This window comes from Amaranthus tricolor, chromosome 15 (assembly GCF_026212465.1).
Source record: "Amaranthus tricolor cultivar Red isolate AtriRed21 chromosome 15, ASM2621246v1, whole genome shotgun sequence".
NCBI classification, from domain to species: Eukaryota; Viridiplantae; Streptophyta; class Magnoliopsida; order Caryophyllales; family Amaranthaceae; genus Amaranthus; species Amaranthus tricolor.
The window spans coordinates 3,216,277-3,232,895 of NC_080061.1; the positions used below are offsets into that span (position 1 = coordinate 3,216,277).

At 32.4% G+C, this 16,619-nt stretch overlaps 3 protein-coding genes across 6 annotated transcripts; 2 read left to right on the plus strand and 1 right to left on the minus strand.

Moving 5' to 3' along the window:
• The first annotated feature begins 327 nt into the window (after positions 1-327).
• LOC130801627 (VAN3-binding protein) lies at positions 328-6,093 on the plus strand. Of its 3 annotated transcripts, none has more exons than XM_057665502.1 (7): positions 328-377; positions 871-1,303; positions 2,619-3,006; positions 3,963-4,139; positions 4,973-5,022; positions 5,506-5,563; positions 5,657-6,093. In XM_057665502.1, exons 2-7 carry the CDS (start codon positions 1,019-1,021, stop codon positions 5,881-5,883), a joined length of 1,185 nt encoding a protein of 394 aa, XP_057521485.1. In that variant the 5' UTR covers positions 328-377; positions 871-1,018; the 3' UTR covers positions 5,884-6,093. The 3 variants fall into 3 exon arrangements, with proteins under 3 accessions (XP_057521485.1, XP_057521487.1, XP_057521486.1); XM_057665504.1 differs by having other exon boundaries at positions 2,622-3,006; XM_057665503.1 differs by having other exon boundaries at positions 355-1,303.
• Positions 6,094-7,052: 959 nt separating this feature from the next.
• LOC130801332 (uncharacterized) lies at positions 7,053-8,888 on the plus strand. 2 transcript variants are annotated; one of them, XM_057665161.1, is made up of 3 exons: positions 7,053-7,348; positions 7,462-7,610; positions 8,583-8,888. In XM_057665161.1, exons 1-3 carry the CDS (start codon positions 7,343-7,345, stop codon positions 8,599-8,601), a joined length of 174 nt encoding a protein of 57 aa, XP_057521144.1. In that variant the 5' UTR covers positions 7,053-7,342; the 3' UTR covers positions 8,602-8,888. The 2 variants fall into 2 exon arrangements, with proteins under 2 accessions (XP_057521144.1, XP_057521145.1); XM_057665162.1 differs by having other exon boundaries at positions 7,061-7,348; positions 7,462-7,614.
• Positions 8,889-9,140: 252 nt separating this feature from the next.
• LOC130801331 (phosphatidylserine decarboxylase proenzyme 1, mitochondrial) lies at positions 9,141-16,185 on the minus strand. Its single transcript, XM_057665160.1, has 12 exons — positions 15,916-16,185; positions 15,733-15,821; positions 14,861-14,914; positions 14,681-14,746; positions 14,466-14,526; positions 14,225-14,334; positions 13,875-14,125; positions 12,914-13,020; positions 12,042-12,109; positions 11,382-11,459; positions 10,375-10,497; positions 9,141-10,137 (listed from the first exon to the last, which is right to left on the minus strand). Exons 1-12 carry the CDS (start codon positions 16,085-16,087, stop codon positions 9,970-9,972), a joined length of 1,347 nt encoding a protein of 448 aa, XP_057521143.1. The 5' UTR covers positions 16,088-16,185; the 3' UTR covers positions 9,141-9,969.
• Between the last annotated feature and the right edge of the window lie 434 nt (positions 16,186-16,619).

Here is a 16,619-nt window from a genome sequence, read left to right on the forward strand (position 1 = left end):
GCATAGATGCACGAGCGTAGTGGAGCATTGCTCCACTTTACCCGCAACATTTCATTATCCTTTGTTTGCTTCCTTATAATAATAATCCTTCTTTTGTGTACTAATTCTAATTAATTATACTTTGATTAATCTATAATCTTCTTTCTCTCTTTAATCTCACTCATTCTTCTCTTTCCCAAAATTTATTTATTCATTAATTTATATTTTAAAATTTATTTTCTCAATTAACTTTATTATTGGATTTTGTCATAGCTTTTTACACTTTGTTTTATTGTTTGACGTAACAAAGTGGGTATATATATATATATATACATATACCTCCTACCCAACTAGGCATATATTCAATTGAAGTGTTTTGTGGTATTATGTTCTAAAAGGTTGGTATTACTCTTACAACTTACATGAAAACTAATGATTTTTTCATTTTATGGTTTTTTCTTTTCAATATCATTGTTTTATGTTCTTGTTAAATTCACTAAATTTTAGCATTTTTTTTTATTTTTCTATGATTATGATTATTTCATCTATATATACGAGTTAACAGATTTATAAAAACCAGTTTAATTAAGTTCAATTATATTTTAAAATTATTTACTACATAAAATGAACTTATTTAGAGACAGATTGTCGCCAAATTTGAGCTTAAAAAATCATTTTATCATACATGGGTACCACACTACCACTTATTCACTCAAACTTGCACATTTGAAACCTTCAAAATATACTTAGTTTTCTTATTCATTGTGTTCAAGATCTTCTTCATCCTCAAATATTGAACAATCTTACATTTTTTAAAACATTTTTTGGTGAATCAAATCTGACTTCTGGGTATTATTCAAATTATCTTATTATTTGAATTTTCTTTCACAGGAATCAGCTAGCTGGTACAACTAATTAAGGAACATTTATTATTATTATTATTATTATTATTATTATTATTATTATTATTATTATTATTATTATTATTATTATTTGAAGTTTCAAATATTAGTAAAATCTAGAAAAATAAAAAAAGAAAATGGAGAATAATGGTGAATATGTAAGTTGGAAGAACAAGTTGGGTACATTAGGAGAAGTAGAAAGTATGGAAGAAGAGTTAAAAGAAGCAAAATCATTACCATTAATAATTCAACCACAAACACCAAAAGAGCCAATGGAATTTTTATCAAGATCATGGAGTGTTTCAGCAGAAGAAATCTCAAAAGCTCTTGCAAATAAGCATAAGCATTTCCTTCTTGACAAGCATCATGCTGACAACCCCACTTTCTTTTCACAACCATCTTTCACTTCCCCTCCTCATCTTGTAAGTTTCTTTCTTTTCTTTTTAATTACTTCTCAAAATGATGGATCTTTAATTTATTATGCCTTTCGTTCAAGTCAGATTGCTATATTTGAATAAATTTTTTTTTTTTTAAAAAAAAACATAGCAAAATGAATGAAATAGGATTGTCGTATTGATTTTACTTTTTTATGTCATTTCCTTTAAAGTGATGAATAGTTAATGGAAATTGCAATTATTACGAAAGTAAAATTATTTATATTTGAGGCAAATTTAAATTAAATTTAGGTTTACGAATCAACTCGATTGAATTTAATCATTTACTATTTTAAATGTTACACAATTAATTATATATCAATACTGGATTTAATATTAAATCATTGTATTTATAGTCTAGACAACCCGGACCTAAATTCTTCCCAGATTACAACAAAAAATGTTGTGCCAAGCATTAAGATAATCATCTAATTTATTGTAGAGATATGCGAATTTGATGACATTTCTGAATTTCCACCATAATAATCTAGCAATTCATTTTCAGTATATATAAATTTAAAGCAACCCTAGAACTTATTTGAAATAATTATTTGATATATCTCCAATTGAGCTTAATTAATTTTTGAAAAAATTATCGTGAATAATACAATTTTTCGTTAATTTTCTTACAATAGTACCAACTTTTGATTATCCATAAGTAATAATAACTTAGGGGTGTTATTTTCCTAAAATAATACTCCCTCCGTTCTTTTTTGATCTTCTACTTTGGGTTTTTCACACATATTAAGGAAGATAGAATCTTTGGGTTGTAGCGGGTATTATTTTAATTAAATAGTAGTGTGAAGTAATGATTATATTGAAAGTATGAGGTTGTAGTGGGTATTATTTTAATTAAATAGTAGTGTGAAGTAATGATTGTATTGAAAGTATGAGAGAGAAAATAATTATAAATAAAAGAAAATGGGTACATTAAAAGAAAAGGGGGATTTTAAGGAGTAAAAGTGGGATGAAAGATCAAAAAAGAATGGAGGGAGTACCAACTTTAGTTTATTAGCTAACTTACCAATTTTTTTTGTCATATAATCTCCTATAAATTAATTTTTAACATATAAGTAATATTCTAGGGAAACACCCCTAAGTTGGTATTATTAATAGTTACTCAAAAATTGGTATTATTGTAGGAAAATAAGCAAAAAGTTGTATTATTCTGATAATTTTTTCTTAATTTTTTATTAAAGTCTATTTTATCTCATTTTAATACTGCTATAAATTCTGAAAACTCAGCCAGTGTCAATTCAATTTGCAAATTTATTCATGGAATCTTTCTATAATCAAATCTTAGCAGGTGGATAAAACTAAGAACAATGTTTCCAATCGTCGAATCGGGGGAATCGGGAAATGGTTTCATCATCACAAAGACTCAAAATCAAAGCAAAATTCATTCAGGAAAAAGGATAGGGAAAGAGCAGAAAATGCACATATGCATGCTGCTCTGTCAATTGCAGGTCTTGCAACAGCACTTGCTGCTGTTGCTGCTTCCGAAACTTGCTCCTCGGCTTCCAAAATGGGCCGCGCAATTGCATCAGCCACTGAGCTCTTAGCCTCGCATTGTATCGAGATTTCTGAGCAAGCGGGAGCTGATCATGAACGGGTTGCCTCTGTTGTTCGATCAGCTGTAGATATTAAGAGCCCTGGTGATCTAATGACTCTAACTGCAGCTGCTGCAACTGGTATAATTATCAGTAACTAACTCAAGTTATTCTATTATTGTTAGTGAAAGGACTCAACCAAATGCTAATGGTTGAAGTCTTATGATATTGTTGGGATTGTTTATCCCACATCGACAAATAAAGATGGTGTGCACATTTTATAAGTTATTGGAGTCCTTTTTTCCATTGTCATATGGTTTTGGGATGCCTTGGCGTGTGAAGTGTGTGCACCTTGTGTTTTCTCCTAATAATTGCTGACATTCACAATAAGTCCAACTTAATTTAACAGAGATGTTATATAATCTAGCACATCCTCTCGCATAGAGGTATTCATTTGGGTCATTCGATTCATTTCGGATAAAGTGTTTTGGGTCGGTTCAAATTTTGTGTCCATATTGATTTTTACATAATTGCAAATTTGTTTTTATGACGTCGGGTCGAATCGGGATTAATTATAACGTCTGGTCATCGGGTTTGTTTTGAACATCTCTACTCTCACATAAGAGCCATTTAAGCTAAAAGTGTGTATGTAGCATATAACCTCATCGTATGTAATGTTAAAGGTTCCACTTGAAATGAGGGGTAAATGAGATTTGAACTCGTGAGAGTTGCGTATAATAGGTTCAGATATCAAAGAATCTACTTAATCAAAAGCTTAAATTGATTGAATTCTTATAAGGCGGCTGACTATGATATGTTATACTCCTATACAATATCAATTATAACAATTTTTTAGCAGTGCTTTTGGTATTTGAAGAGTAAAAAAAGATATAAATGATTAAGAATTACAAGTTGAGATGGTGAAAATAAAAATAAATGGAGAAAAAATTAACGTGGAAGACCAATTGAATTGAACTATTAGCTTAAATAGTCGACACAATTAATCTTTTGGAATTCATACTTTGACATTATTGTTGTTCTAATATTTATATGTCGGATATTATTAATTTTATTTGACTTTACTGTCCTAATTGCAGCATTGAGAGCAGAATCAGCACTAAGGGCAAGATTGCCAAAAGATGCAAAGCGAAACGCAGCTATTAGTCCTTATGATAAAGGTCTAGGAGATGTTAATAGCCTTGATCCTTACCACAGTGAACCTGAAGAGCAAAAATTCCCTTGTGTTGGTGAACTAATGCAACACACAAGAAAAGGTATACATTTTATTTTATTAAATTAATGTTTCTAGTTTTTATCAAATCTAGAGGTGTTCATTAGAATCATCGGATCAATTTTGAGTCAAATGTTTTAGGTCGGTTTAAGATCAGGTCTTGTGTCGATAACGATTTGTATATAATTTTAAATTCATTTTGAAGTCGGGTAAAATCGAGTTCGATTACAAGGTCAGGTGAATATCAAATCGCCGGGTCTGTTTCGAACACCTCAAATAAAACCCATGTTCATTCTAATTTATAGTTATTTGATATCAAATTTTATAAAATTTATAGTAAAATGAATCGTTATATCATGTGCATTTTAAATCTACGTGAAGTTGTAAATAACGTTTATATCCGAACCCTCAAGTCTTGCTAGATTAGAGACTAGGTCAAAGCCACTTGACCACACAGGTGTGGTGAAATTATGGTGTTTATTTTTCTAGTCTAATTAGAGTAGATTTGTTGATTGACCTAAATGGAGTAAAGAACATGTTGTCCATGAACTCTTAATGAACACACTCCAGTTGGATGCATGTCATTTCAAAAGGTAGGTATGAATATATTAAATCACAATAATTAATTCAACCTATTTTTAATATATAAAATCCAATCTGATTAAACACCCATGACTTGCAATCTAACAAAACATTTATTCAGAATATTTTTAAAAAATTATTTCAGCTAATAAATTAATTAACTTTAGCAGTAGCTGGTACAGATCAGAAGTACATGCTAATAATTAATCTCATTAATTATTTTTTGTTCTATCAGAAAAATTGCTAATTAATCTTATAATAAAAATAATCAACTATGGTTTTGAAAATCTTCAGGTGGTTTACGATGGAAGCAAGTCACAATCTACATCAACAAAAAATCACAGGTATGCGATCACATAAAATGTGATTATTTAAGTTCGAGTATATTTTCAGTGATACATGCTATTCGAGTATACAACATATTATGAGGCCCTAAACCATTAGCTTAAACTTTTGGTCGAATTGGTTTCTTAACATGATATCAGAGCCAGTGTGGCAAAAGGTAAAGGTTTGAATCTCAACCACCCCCTAATTAAAGTGCAATATCCAGCGTAAGGTATAAGTAGGATTTGTGCAGTATTCACAGTTATAGGCTTCTAGCCCAAATGGGTTTTTGTGAGGGAGCGTGTTATTGTATATAACATACCACGCTGCTTCAAACCATCAACTTAAAATTTTAATTGAGTTGGTACTTGACACATATAATAATCAAAATATTAAAAATTATTTTCAGTAGATAAGCAATAAATTTAATTATTAATGTCAATTTCTCTATCAAATCAACCTTTTTCGTAACTTTTCTGACATACTCCGAAACTTTGGTACAGGTCATACTTAAACTAAAAAGCAAACATGTAGGAGGTGCATTTTCGAAGAAGGATAAATGTAAGCTAAATATTACTATGTCAAAACCAAAAGTTCAGCTTATTTAACAAGTGAAAGGTTGTAATATGAAACTACGTCCGTTCGTTTTGACAGGTCTAATTTACGGAGTTTGTGATCAGACAAATTCATGGCCGTTTAGAAAAGAAAGAGATAATGTAGATGCGTATTTTGGACTTAAAACAGCACAAGGGTTTTTAGAGTTCAAGTGCAAGAGCAAGGTTCATAAGCAGCAATGGGTTGATGGGATTCAAAATATGTTAGACAAAGTAGGTTATATTGAAGAAGTTGAACACTCGTTACAACACCTTAATGTCAAATGAGAAAACCTTATCGAGATAAATGTGCATAGAGATCGATTTTGGCTCATTATCATCATACGTACCTAATGTATCTCACTCATAGAACCTATGATTATGTATATTACTGATAAGTTATGGAGTAGATGTTTTTTTTTTCAAATCATGTCATTATTAATTCATTAGCTTTTTTTTTCATACTCTTATTTCTCTTACATGGTTAAAAATTAAAATATTTATATTAGAATTGATCCATGTTCACTTTAACCAAATTGGACTAAATTGAATTAAATTTGATATTGCGGAAGAAGTAATGAAAGAAAGCTTTATTCTTCCTTCTCTTGCCTGTAAAGAATTATTATTCCTTCTCTTACATCTGCATTAACCAAATTGTATTTTTCCTTTACATGTTAAGCCCAAGGAAAGAAAATGCTAGGTAAGAATCAAAAATATTTTTTCCGTTCTAAAATACTTGTTATTTTATAATTATTGATACAATTCATTATTTAAGTTTATTTATACTATATTCCGGCTAATGTGTAAGAAAAAATATAGTCAAGTGGGATTTTGTTTAAATTATCTAATTGCATGTTTTCGTAATATTAACTTTTTATAATTTTTAGATGTGTATAGTTTAATATACAAATGATCATATATTTAATTGCATAAAAAGTCAAATGTAGAAAATATAATAGAACAGAGAAAGTATGATCATATTATTAAAAGTGATATTTATTTAAATAATAACGGTAGGAGTATCCTTGAAATATTATTATTTAAAGTTTTTTCTCAACCAACAAAAATTCGACTTCTCTAGTGTAGAATTACATAAGTCATTGTGAAAACGGAATCTAATCTATATGGAGAGGACACTTATCTTTATCCAATTACTTTCACAAAGTTATCCCTACCGTCATTCTTTCAATTCATTCATATCAAAACTTAGATTGTATTTTATCATCTATCTTGATAGCACTCATGCCAGCTAAAAAGATATATATCGTTTTTTATCTTTAGGTGCTGGGGGAGGGAAATTAAAAGAGTAACTTCTTTAATATATGCTTTTTTAATTATAATCAATTAAATTTTTTAAAAAAAAAAAAAAATAGATGAAGTATAGCAATTTTTAAAAAATTGGGAAAATTAGGATAACAGTAACGAGCATGCATAGGATAAATATTAGTCAACACTATAATATATCTCATAAAGCAATTTGCTATTCCCATTTTTATGCCTTTACAATCCATTCGATGTTTAATCTTTAGTCTTTAGTTTTTACCCAATTTAGTCGGAAACAATCAATTAGATCCAGATCCGAAACTAACAAAACCCACCCAAGCTCAAAACCCAACTAATTTGGGTGCTGCATCCTTCCACCTTCCTTCTTTCAGCATCGTCAATCACAATTTACGATCCAAATTCCAGTCCTTCAAGCATCAGAATTCAACACTCCAGATCTATCAGTTGATTTCGATCCTCAACAATGCCTGTAATTCATCTATTCTCTCTTGTTCTTATTTCTTATCATTTTGACAATAACCGATTAAATCTGTGACTAATTTTGAAAATGGGTAAAATAAATTGGTATTGTTAAACAAACAGGTAGCGAAATTGATAGAAGTAGAACCACCAAGCCCAATTAGGTACTTGATCGGAGCAACAGTGTTGATGATCGGCGTTGTATTGCCTATGGGTTACATGATGTTTCGCAACAAACGGGTTCCTTCTTCCTCTTCTTTCTCTAAACAAACGTAGGTATTTATTCCTCTCTTGGTTGTTTTTTCAAGAGTTATGGTAATTTTGTTTGATATTTGTGTGATTTTGTGTTCTTTTTATGTAATTCTTGTAGAATTAGGATTTTTGACTTTTGTTGGTGAGTTAATTATAAATTTCAAGAATATTTGATAATTTGTTGAGATCTATGTGTTGTTTGATCACTTGATTTTGTATTGTTACATTCATTGCTTTGGACTTTTGTGAAATTGGATTTGAATTGTATTTTTTGTAAATTGGGGCTGATTCGCTATGCTACTTGCACTCGAGAATTCATGTCTGTTACGGGTATGCAATGTAGGTGTCTAAGTGTTAGATTCGGCTATTTTAAGGGTAAAGGAAATCATATTTTGACGTAAAATGGAGTATTGAACTGTCTTACCTGTGACCGAGTATTAAAATATTTAACATACTTATTCGTGTCAAAATGAGGAGTTTGAGTAACATAGGCATAGCCGCATAGCTAGTATCGAACTGTCTTACCTATGACTGAGTATTCAACATACTTATTCGAGTCAAAATGAGGAGTTTCGGTAACATAGGCATAGCCGCGTAGCTAGTATTGAATTGTCTTACCTATGACCGAGTATTCAACATACTTATTCAAGTCATAATGATGAGTTCGAGTAACATAACCATAGCTAGTATTGAACTGTCTTGTCAATGACTGAGTATTCAACATACTTATTTGAGTTAAAATGATGAGTTCGAGTAACATAGGCATAGATAGTATTGAATTGTCTTATCTATGACCGAGTATTCAACATACTTATTCGAGTCTAAATAAGGAGTTTGAGTAATATATAGGCATAGCTAGTTAGCATTTTGATTGGTGCTTGTTGGGCTAAATTTGATTTATTTGATTTATTTGAATTTCGGTTAGGTTTTGGATTGTACTTTCATAGGAGTATCTTAGAAAGAATTTAAGAGTGATTTGGTTGTATTTTCAGGAACAAGGGCTTAATATAGAGCAATTTTGATCTTGGAGGAGATATAGATTTCATTCAGCGTATTGAAGAACACAAGTAAATGAGTAATGTAATGAACTGACTGATCTGGATAGTAGTCCTGTAAATGTATGGAGTTATTGATTCTTTTAGATGAGTTTTTTGAACAATGTTATCGAATTAAGCATTATCTGTTTCTTTAGCTTGATTTGAAAATTGTTCTATGAATCTTGATGACTCCAATTTACTTGTGCATAATTGTCTTCCTCTACACCCCATTAAGGTCGAATGTTGAAATTTTTGCTGGAATCTTGCTTTAGTAGGGGAAAGCCATGTCACTTTTTATGCATTAAGCTTTTCTGTGGAACATGGCATTGACATTTGAAATTTACTTGTGCAACATCTCTTTTCAAAAGCTCTCATTTCAAACAGAAATGTTTGATATTGGAATCTCAATATCTCTGAAAGACACATTACTATTTAGGACTGATATAGCTGCTCAACTAATTGAACCTCTTTATTTACGACCTTGCTGGTGTCTGAAATCTTCCTCGACTGTCTGGTGGTGCACTTGGGTGGCCATGGTCAGACTCTAAAAAAAGTAGCTTTGTTTCTTCAGGAAAGTAGTCGTTTCCAGTTATTTGCACATTTGTATTACTTAAACCATGTGTATGAGCAAAACACTTGAATTCGAGGGGTCAGGGTTTGGTGTATTGGGCGCTTTTTTGTGGGGGTTGCTATGGTCAGAGTGTCAGACTTACAGAAACAACTTTTTTTCAACTCTGTATTGCTGAAAGTATATAATTCGAAGTACATTTTGAGCAGAACGAGCAACTAAACAGGATTGATGGTCTTAGTGAATTAGCACTGTGGTGCTTGCTAGTTGCTATCACACTTGCTACTTTGGTATTACGTGTTTCTATGTTTGAAATGGTTTATAAGCTTACATTCATGGCACGTTTTGTGGACATGGGCATGTTGTCCAAACTCAAGCTCTTGCATAGATGCTTCTTATGAGAAACCATAAGTAGAATGCATAACTCTTGCTAACCTCTTATAATGACTGACTGACACTGCAGTTGTATGCACATAATCTATCAAAATTTCATCAAAATGAGTTCCTAATGGTTCCAAATTTGGAAATCCCATCTCATATACTGATATAAAAAGAAGCACAAAGCAATCTACTAATTTCGGGATAAAAACAGACATTTACATTGTAAATGGAGATCATATTCTTTGCTAGTAAAGCTCGTCTCATATCCCAAAAATTCCATGAACAATTTCTAAGCCATTGATTGAGTTCAGTGTACACTATAATTCCCCTCAGCTCACAGGAGTCAAAGGCTCACAGGCTTCAAAACGCAGCTTGGCTTTCAATCTTTCATTCTTAATTCTGTGAATCGTTCCATTTCCCAAGGGCTTCCCCCATGCGAATTCTATCACCACGTTTGATACAGAATCTGAAGTTGTCTGTTGAAGAGTTGTCTTTCGATGAATTGGCTGCTGGAGCCTGAAAGACAAGGACGACTGTTGACCCCATGTTGAAAGCTGCAACCTGATAATTTCGACAAAATGAACACAAATTTGATCATCAAGATACTAGTGAGTGGTTCCAAAACACATTCTGGAATGAACACAGATGTAGACCGTCTAAAAACCGCACAAAATGAGACTTTAAAAGGAAAACGGGTTACCATATCAAATACAAAAAAACTGACTAGTGTATCTTTCAAATTAAGACAATCTAGAGTGAACTAGTTTTAGAAAAAAAAAAATCAGCTTCGTTTCTAACCTCTTCCCCTTTCTTAACCATTAAGCCAACACCTTCTCGTTCATACACACGCTCGTCAGGTGGAGCTGATGGTAGTAACTTTTTGCTAGGTCGATTTGTTCGTAGCTCTGGCTCAATGTATAGCTGCAATTCAAGGAAGCAAGTCAAATTTGACTGACAACTTAAAATTGGTCAGTGTTATCTAAATATGCAGCAATTGCCTATCAGGATTAAATATGGCTACTTTTAAGCTTCTAAGCAATAGGACTTTAAAAGCATAGAACAAATTCTTATTAGATATAGCAGGTCTTACCAATCAGGCTATTAGCATGTACGAATTTCATGGCAAACTAAATGGGCAAAGTAAGCCAAAGGAACCAAATTAACTATGTTGTTTGACAAATAAAAAGTGAAAACCAACAAAGTGGTGCTTCATTCTCAAAATAACCTGAAGTAACATTGAAAAAATAACTAAACTACATCATTCCCCTCAAACTGGCCCTGACATCGCCTATTTACATGGTTGCAACTTGCAACTTGCATCTCCACCCTCTTTTTTTCTTGCACCAACAGTCATCCCCAATACTTCAGAGCTCAAGAAACTCACAGCGCTCTAACAAAAATGAGTTCCAAACTTCCAACCACAGATTCCCCTTCTCTTCAACACGGCTCAGGAAACTCACAGCGACAAAACACAAGGTTCTCCGTGAAATATACAATGCCAGCCGCTAGGAGGCAAAGTGAAGCAGATACAGGTAGATTGCAGGAGGGGTTGGGGGAATTTTAATTTGCAAATTCAAATAAGATTTCAATTTATTTGTATTAAGAATTTAGGATCATGACTTAAGGATTTTGGTGTCAAAAAAAAGCTATTTAGCCTTGGGCCCTTAATCAAACAAGGGTAGTTTTGAGATTTAATTAAGGTGAGGGCCTTCATTTTCTTTGGTTGAGGGAGATCTTCCATAAAACATTCCAAATATAACGATCCGATTTCAAGCATAAAATAATTAGAATAAAATTAAGATCACCTCAATTGAACCAATGTTTGTAGCACCGACAGCCACAAGTGCTAGATACCCTTGTTGCCACTGACCTTCCAAAACAACCTGAAATGACAGACAGCAGATGACCAGAAAACAGACACTTTTATTCAGAAAACGTGAAAAAATCAGATACAAATAATTTCACTTGGTTTAGGAAAAGACGTCATGTCTGCAGCAGCTATGTCTAATGATTTTCAACACACAACTTATGATACATGATCAGGAAACAGTGTGTTTGCAGAAACTGACATGACTTGAATTTGATAGCAGTGCAAAACCTAACTTAATCTCTCAAGTGTATGGTTAAAGGTCCTGCTGGCTGCTATATTAGACTTTCGATGACAAGCAAACTTTACAACAAGACATTACATTTCTAAAAAAATTACTATGTATTCATAACACTAACTACTATTTATCACCCATTGCTAAGCTTCTACAAGTCATCAAGAAAATAAGGCAACAACTCTGTTATTCAGCTCCCTTCACCCACAACAAATCAGTAAAAAATTAAGGCATCAACTGCCTATGACATATGCAGTAAAAGCAATTTTTACTCCAGAAACATCTCCTGATTTAAGAAACAAGACATTCTTTCTTAATTAGTGTGCAATAATACAAGTTATGAAAATCTAAAAGTCTGCATACCCTTTCATTTTCAACATAGAGGTTTCTGATGGTTCTAGTAGCGCGCTCATTTACTGGATAAAGACGACCTGTAACAATAAATGACTCTTATGATCAGAATCAACTACGTAAGTAAAGCGACAATGGGATCAAAATATTAATAGCAGAAGTCGAAATGACAGCAATACTTGTTCAAGTCAGTTGATTTTAAAATTACCAACTTCATTTGAAAAAAAAGACCAACTTTTTAAGTTAGATCAGCAAATGAACTTGCCAGATTTAACCAGAAATATACAACACAAAATTATTTGAAGGTGATATAAGTGAATCAAGCAGAACACAACATGCTTAACATCCAAGAAAAGAAGATACGGTCTTGTATGCTTTAAACTTAACTCAAGTTAGGGTCAGCCAAGAGACAACCCATTTAGCAGATAACCAGCTAGCCAGAATCCTTTACGTTTGAAGACAACACAACTAGAGCACATACAATGCAAAGCCATTGTCAACTATTTAAACTTCACATTGTAGGAGAAGCTTTATTAAAAAATTTTGTTTATGAAAACAGAATGAAGCATCTGAGGGTTACCATTTATATTTTTTATGAGACATAAATCTCAAAATTTACCACTTCTTGAAAGATTTTGTTTATTAAAACAGAATGAAGCATCTGAGGGTTAACATTTATGTTTTTTATGAGACATAATCTCAAAATTTACCTCCCATACTTATAGGCATAGCTAAAAGACACAGAACTAGATTAGATATCATATTATCAACAGATGCATAGGTGATCAATTGTAGTTCAAATTTTAAATTTTTAAATTGTATATCAACACATTCAAAACTTTCTCTAGAAATACATTTCTACAAACAAATTGAATTTGAGTCACCTGAAAAATGTCTGCGGACAAGAATATTCCAGTCACAAGGTGAATGTATACGATGGTAATCTCCAGGCCTTAGGTACAAGACGCAATAAAAAAGACCTTTCATAGGACTGCAAAGAAAACCATCATTATCAGCAAATGTGAAGATTTATGCAGTTGAGAGCTTCAAAGGAATAGAGTATGACATCAAACACACTTCACCATAAATTATTTCATAGGTAAGACCAGAGACATATATCAGGAAATCACTTAAATTTCAACAATGGTTTAAGGTAGATTCTAGACGATTGCCAATCTAAGTTCAGCGATTTTGAACATTGAACATGCTAAAGAGCACACCTTGACACAATTCAACTGAAAATAAGTGATAAGCAAGGTCATAAAGAAGTAATAAATAGAACAAACAAATGTTGCAAAGCTCTTTGTTTATTCAGCTGCTAAGTATGCAAAACATTTCTTCTCTCAACAATATATGGATGCAAAAGACGTATATAGATTATTGAAGAATATTGTCATGAAGGGCTTGTTACGGGTAATATAATAAATATTCCTGGTAATTAGTTAGTTGGGGGGGGATAATATGTAGAGGAAAAAAGTATTAACTGAAGGGGAAAGGAACGGGAAGGGCATTCATTGTGTAATAGATTTTAGATGAGTTAATGACTCTTTTGGAGACAACAAGCCTCTCGAAAACTTGACTACTATCCTTTGTAATCATTCTTAGGTTAAATTCAATCCACGATATACAAATACATTTTACATTTCAATTCATACAATCAGTCATCTACACTATTCATTCTAATTGATACATCCATTCATATTTTTCTTCTGCCATTATTAATATCATCTCTATGGCTAAGTCGGTCCATAACAAGTACTTATCAAGGAGTAAAAGTAAGCAATCACTAAGAAATTATACAGAGTATCAGAAATGTTAAGTTGTATAGTCTAAATAATCACTCACCGAGCAGGTACTGGATCCTGAATTTCAGGTGACGACAAAGACACTCTCCACCATGACTTAATTTGATCCCCATGACCATTATCCACCTCACTGCTCTTTTCATCCACGTCTTTTCCAGAGACCATGGGAAGAAAAGAATTTAATCCAAGGAGAGAGGACACAGAATAGGAAAAACCTTTAACTTGCTCAATCATGCCTCCATGTTCTTTCAATTCCCCAAATCTCACAACAGTAGCATCCACAGGGCTTATCTGTCATCATCAAAGACGAGCATCAATATATGATCCAGGACAGATAAAGAAAAAGTTACTATATATAACTATTGAAACCAAGAAGCTGTTACCAGTTACCAGACATTGAGGCTCCTTATCTATAGGTCTAGAACCCTCTCTGAGCTTCCGAACAAAAAAATCTTTCATAGAAGGGTATTCTTCTAAAGGCAAATCCACCTCCTCTAGGTCTGCAAGTGACAGCCTTGCATAAATTTCTCTATAGAATCTTTGTTTTTACAGCTTAATATGAATAATTACAGACAGTAAATTCATCACACTGTAGCAAAGACCAGAACGAAAACAATGCAAATGACCTTACTTGAATGAAATGCTCTTGCCCAAGCTTTGTAAAGAAAAGGCCGCACTTGTACGGGGAGTTCCTGAGGCAAATCAAGCAAGTGAAAGTTTAATATTCATTTATATAACTTCACAGTTCATAAATGCATTATGATAGAGCAAGAGAAACAAAGTATTTCAGTTCTTATAAAGTATATAAAATTTGTATAGTAATATGAGCTGGTTGCAGAAACTCACCGTGCTCATCAATGAACCCCAAACTCGAGATATAGTGCGTAGAGGTAGGAGCCTCAAAAAAGAAGCCTGAGAGTCAAAGAAAAAACAAAAATAACAAAAAAGTATCAATATGCATCATGTTGGATCAACATCCATGTAAAAAGCCAAGCAAACAATGTGATATTGTGACGAGTACATCACTTTTGCATCAGGTTGGAATACTGGTTCTACGCCTTTCTCTTTAGCTTCCTCTACCTACAATAAGCATATTATATGTCAGACAGAAAATCTATTTAACAATAAAATATCAACATACATTTTAGACACATAAAGTCACGACTCATACACACACATATGACCTATCAGTAGCCAGTAATAAACTTAGCTTTAGAAAGCTCGCTAGGCACGCCGCATGCCGTATGACGCACGCCTAAGGCTAGCACCTCCAGCACTCAAAGGGTTTAGCGCTTTGATTGGGATGAGTGAGGCAAATCCTCAACGCGAGCACCTGATAAGTCGTAACATTTCATTGCACCTAATTTGAGCGGCTCAAAACACGTTATAACGCCTTTTTGTTTTAGTCTAATTTGTCCAATTGATGAGGACAAACACCATTTGGTAGTAATTAGTAAATGTAGGTATCCTTATGTCTCTTCTCTTTTTCTTTCTGTTCTTTTCTTGTGGAATTTTTAATTTATACACTTGTTTTGGGCACATTCGTCTGGTGCCTAGAGCCTTTGCAGATGGCTATAGGGACCATCAGCGCCTTGGAGCGCCTCGCACCTTTTACAAACAAGGTAGTAAATCTAGATACTGGGTAATGATAATGAGTTTAACGGCATTTGGCATAAATCAAATAGCCTCAAATATTCTACATTAAGTGAGTTTACATATTTTTTAGTTTAATTGCTTGGTTTAGGCCCAAAATTTCACAAGGCCAAAAGTTATCTGTATTTTGCTCAGCCCCCATAGTACAGCGTAAGTTCGTTAGTAGCATAAAAAAAATTGAATCACAAAACAACAATTAATTAATCACATGAAAATAAATAGAAAATTGAAATCAAACTAAAGACCTTTCTGTCGTCGTACAGACGACGAGCATGAAGAGCACCAAGCATAAGAATGGTAGCAACAGTTGCTCCTGGTAACAGATATGCACTTCCTGCAAAAAAAAAAGAAAAAGAAAAAAAAAGATACATTTCTATTAAAGTTCTGCAATTAAAAAAAATTGCAATCAAATTAACAGAGAAAGAAACCATTAGAGTTGCTGCTGTCATTTCCCCCATTGAAGGAAGCTCTTGCTGAAGAAGAAGTGTGGATTTTCTTAAGGAGATAAGAATTGAAGTAGCGAGATTGAAGAGCATTGAGATTTGAAATGCGATGGAAATGATTGAATGCTGGAAATCTTCCATGAACCCTAAATTTCATTTTGGAGTTGTGGTGTTTTCCTTCTCAAAAGATACTTTACGGTTCACCTCTTCGAGCAATTAGCAATGCTTGAGTCGTTTTACCGTTTATGATTAAACTTTGCAATGCTTACTTGCCTATATAACTATTACTCTTACGTTTTCAAATGTTTTTCTAATATAGAATTTATCGTATTTTGGAATTAGATGCTAATTATAATTTTTATGATCTATATAACATAGTGTAAAATTTTAATAAATTTTTTATATTTTTAAAATTTATAATAAAATTATTTAACTTTTAAGTTTTGATTGGAATTCAAAAAAAAAAGTAAATGGAAAAATGAAATGAGAACAGAAGGAGTAATAGTTAAAATAATTATTGAAATATTATAAAAGTAAACTTATTTTATAATTTTTTTTAACAAATAAGCATTTTACAAAATTAATTTGATAAATAAGACCCTATTAAAGAAGAAAAGTAACATATGAGTTATATTAAATTGAATTGCTTGAACTGTACTTGTTCATTGTACATAAATTTTGAGCAAATC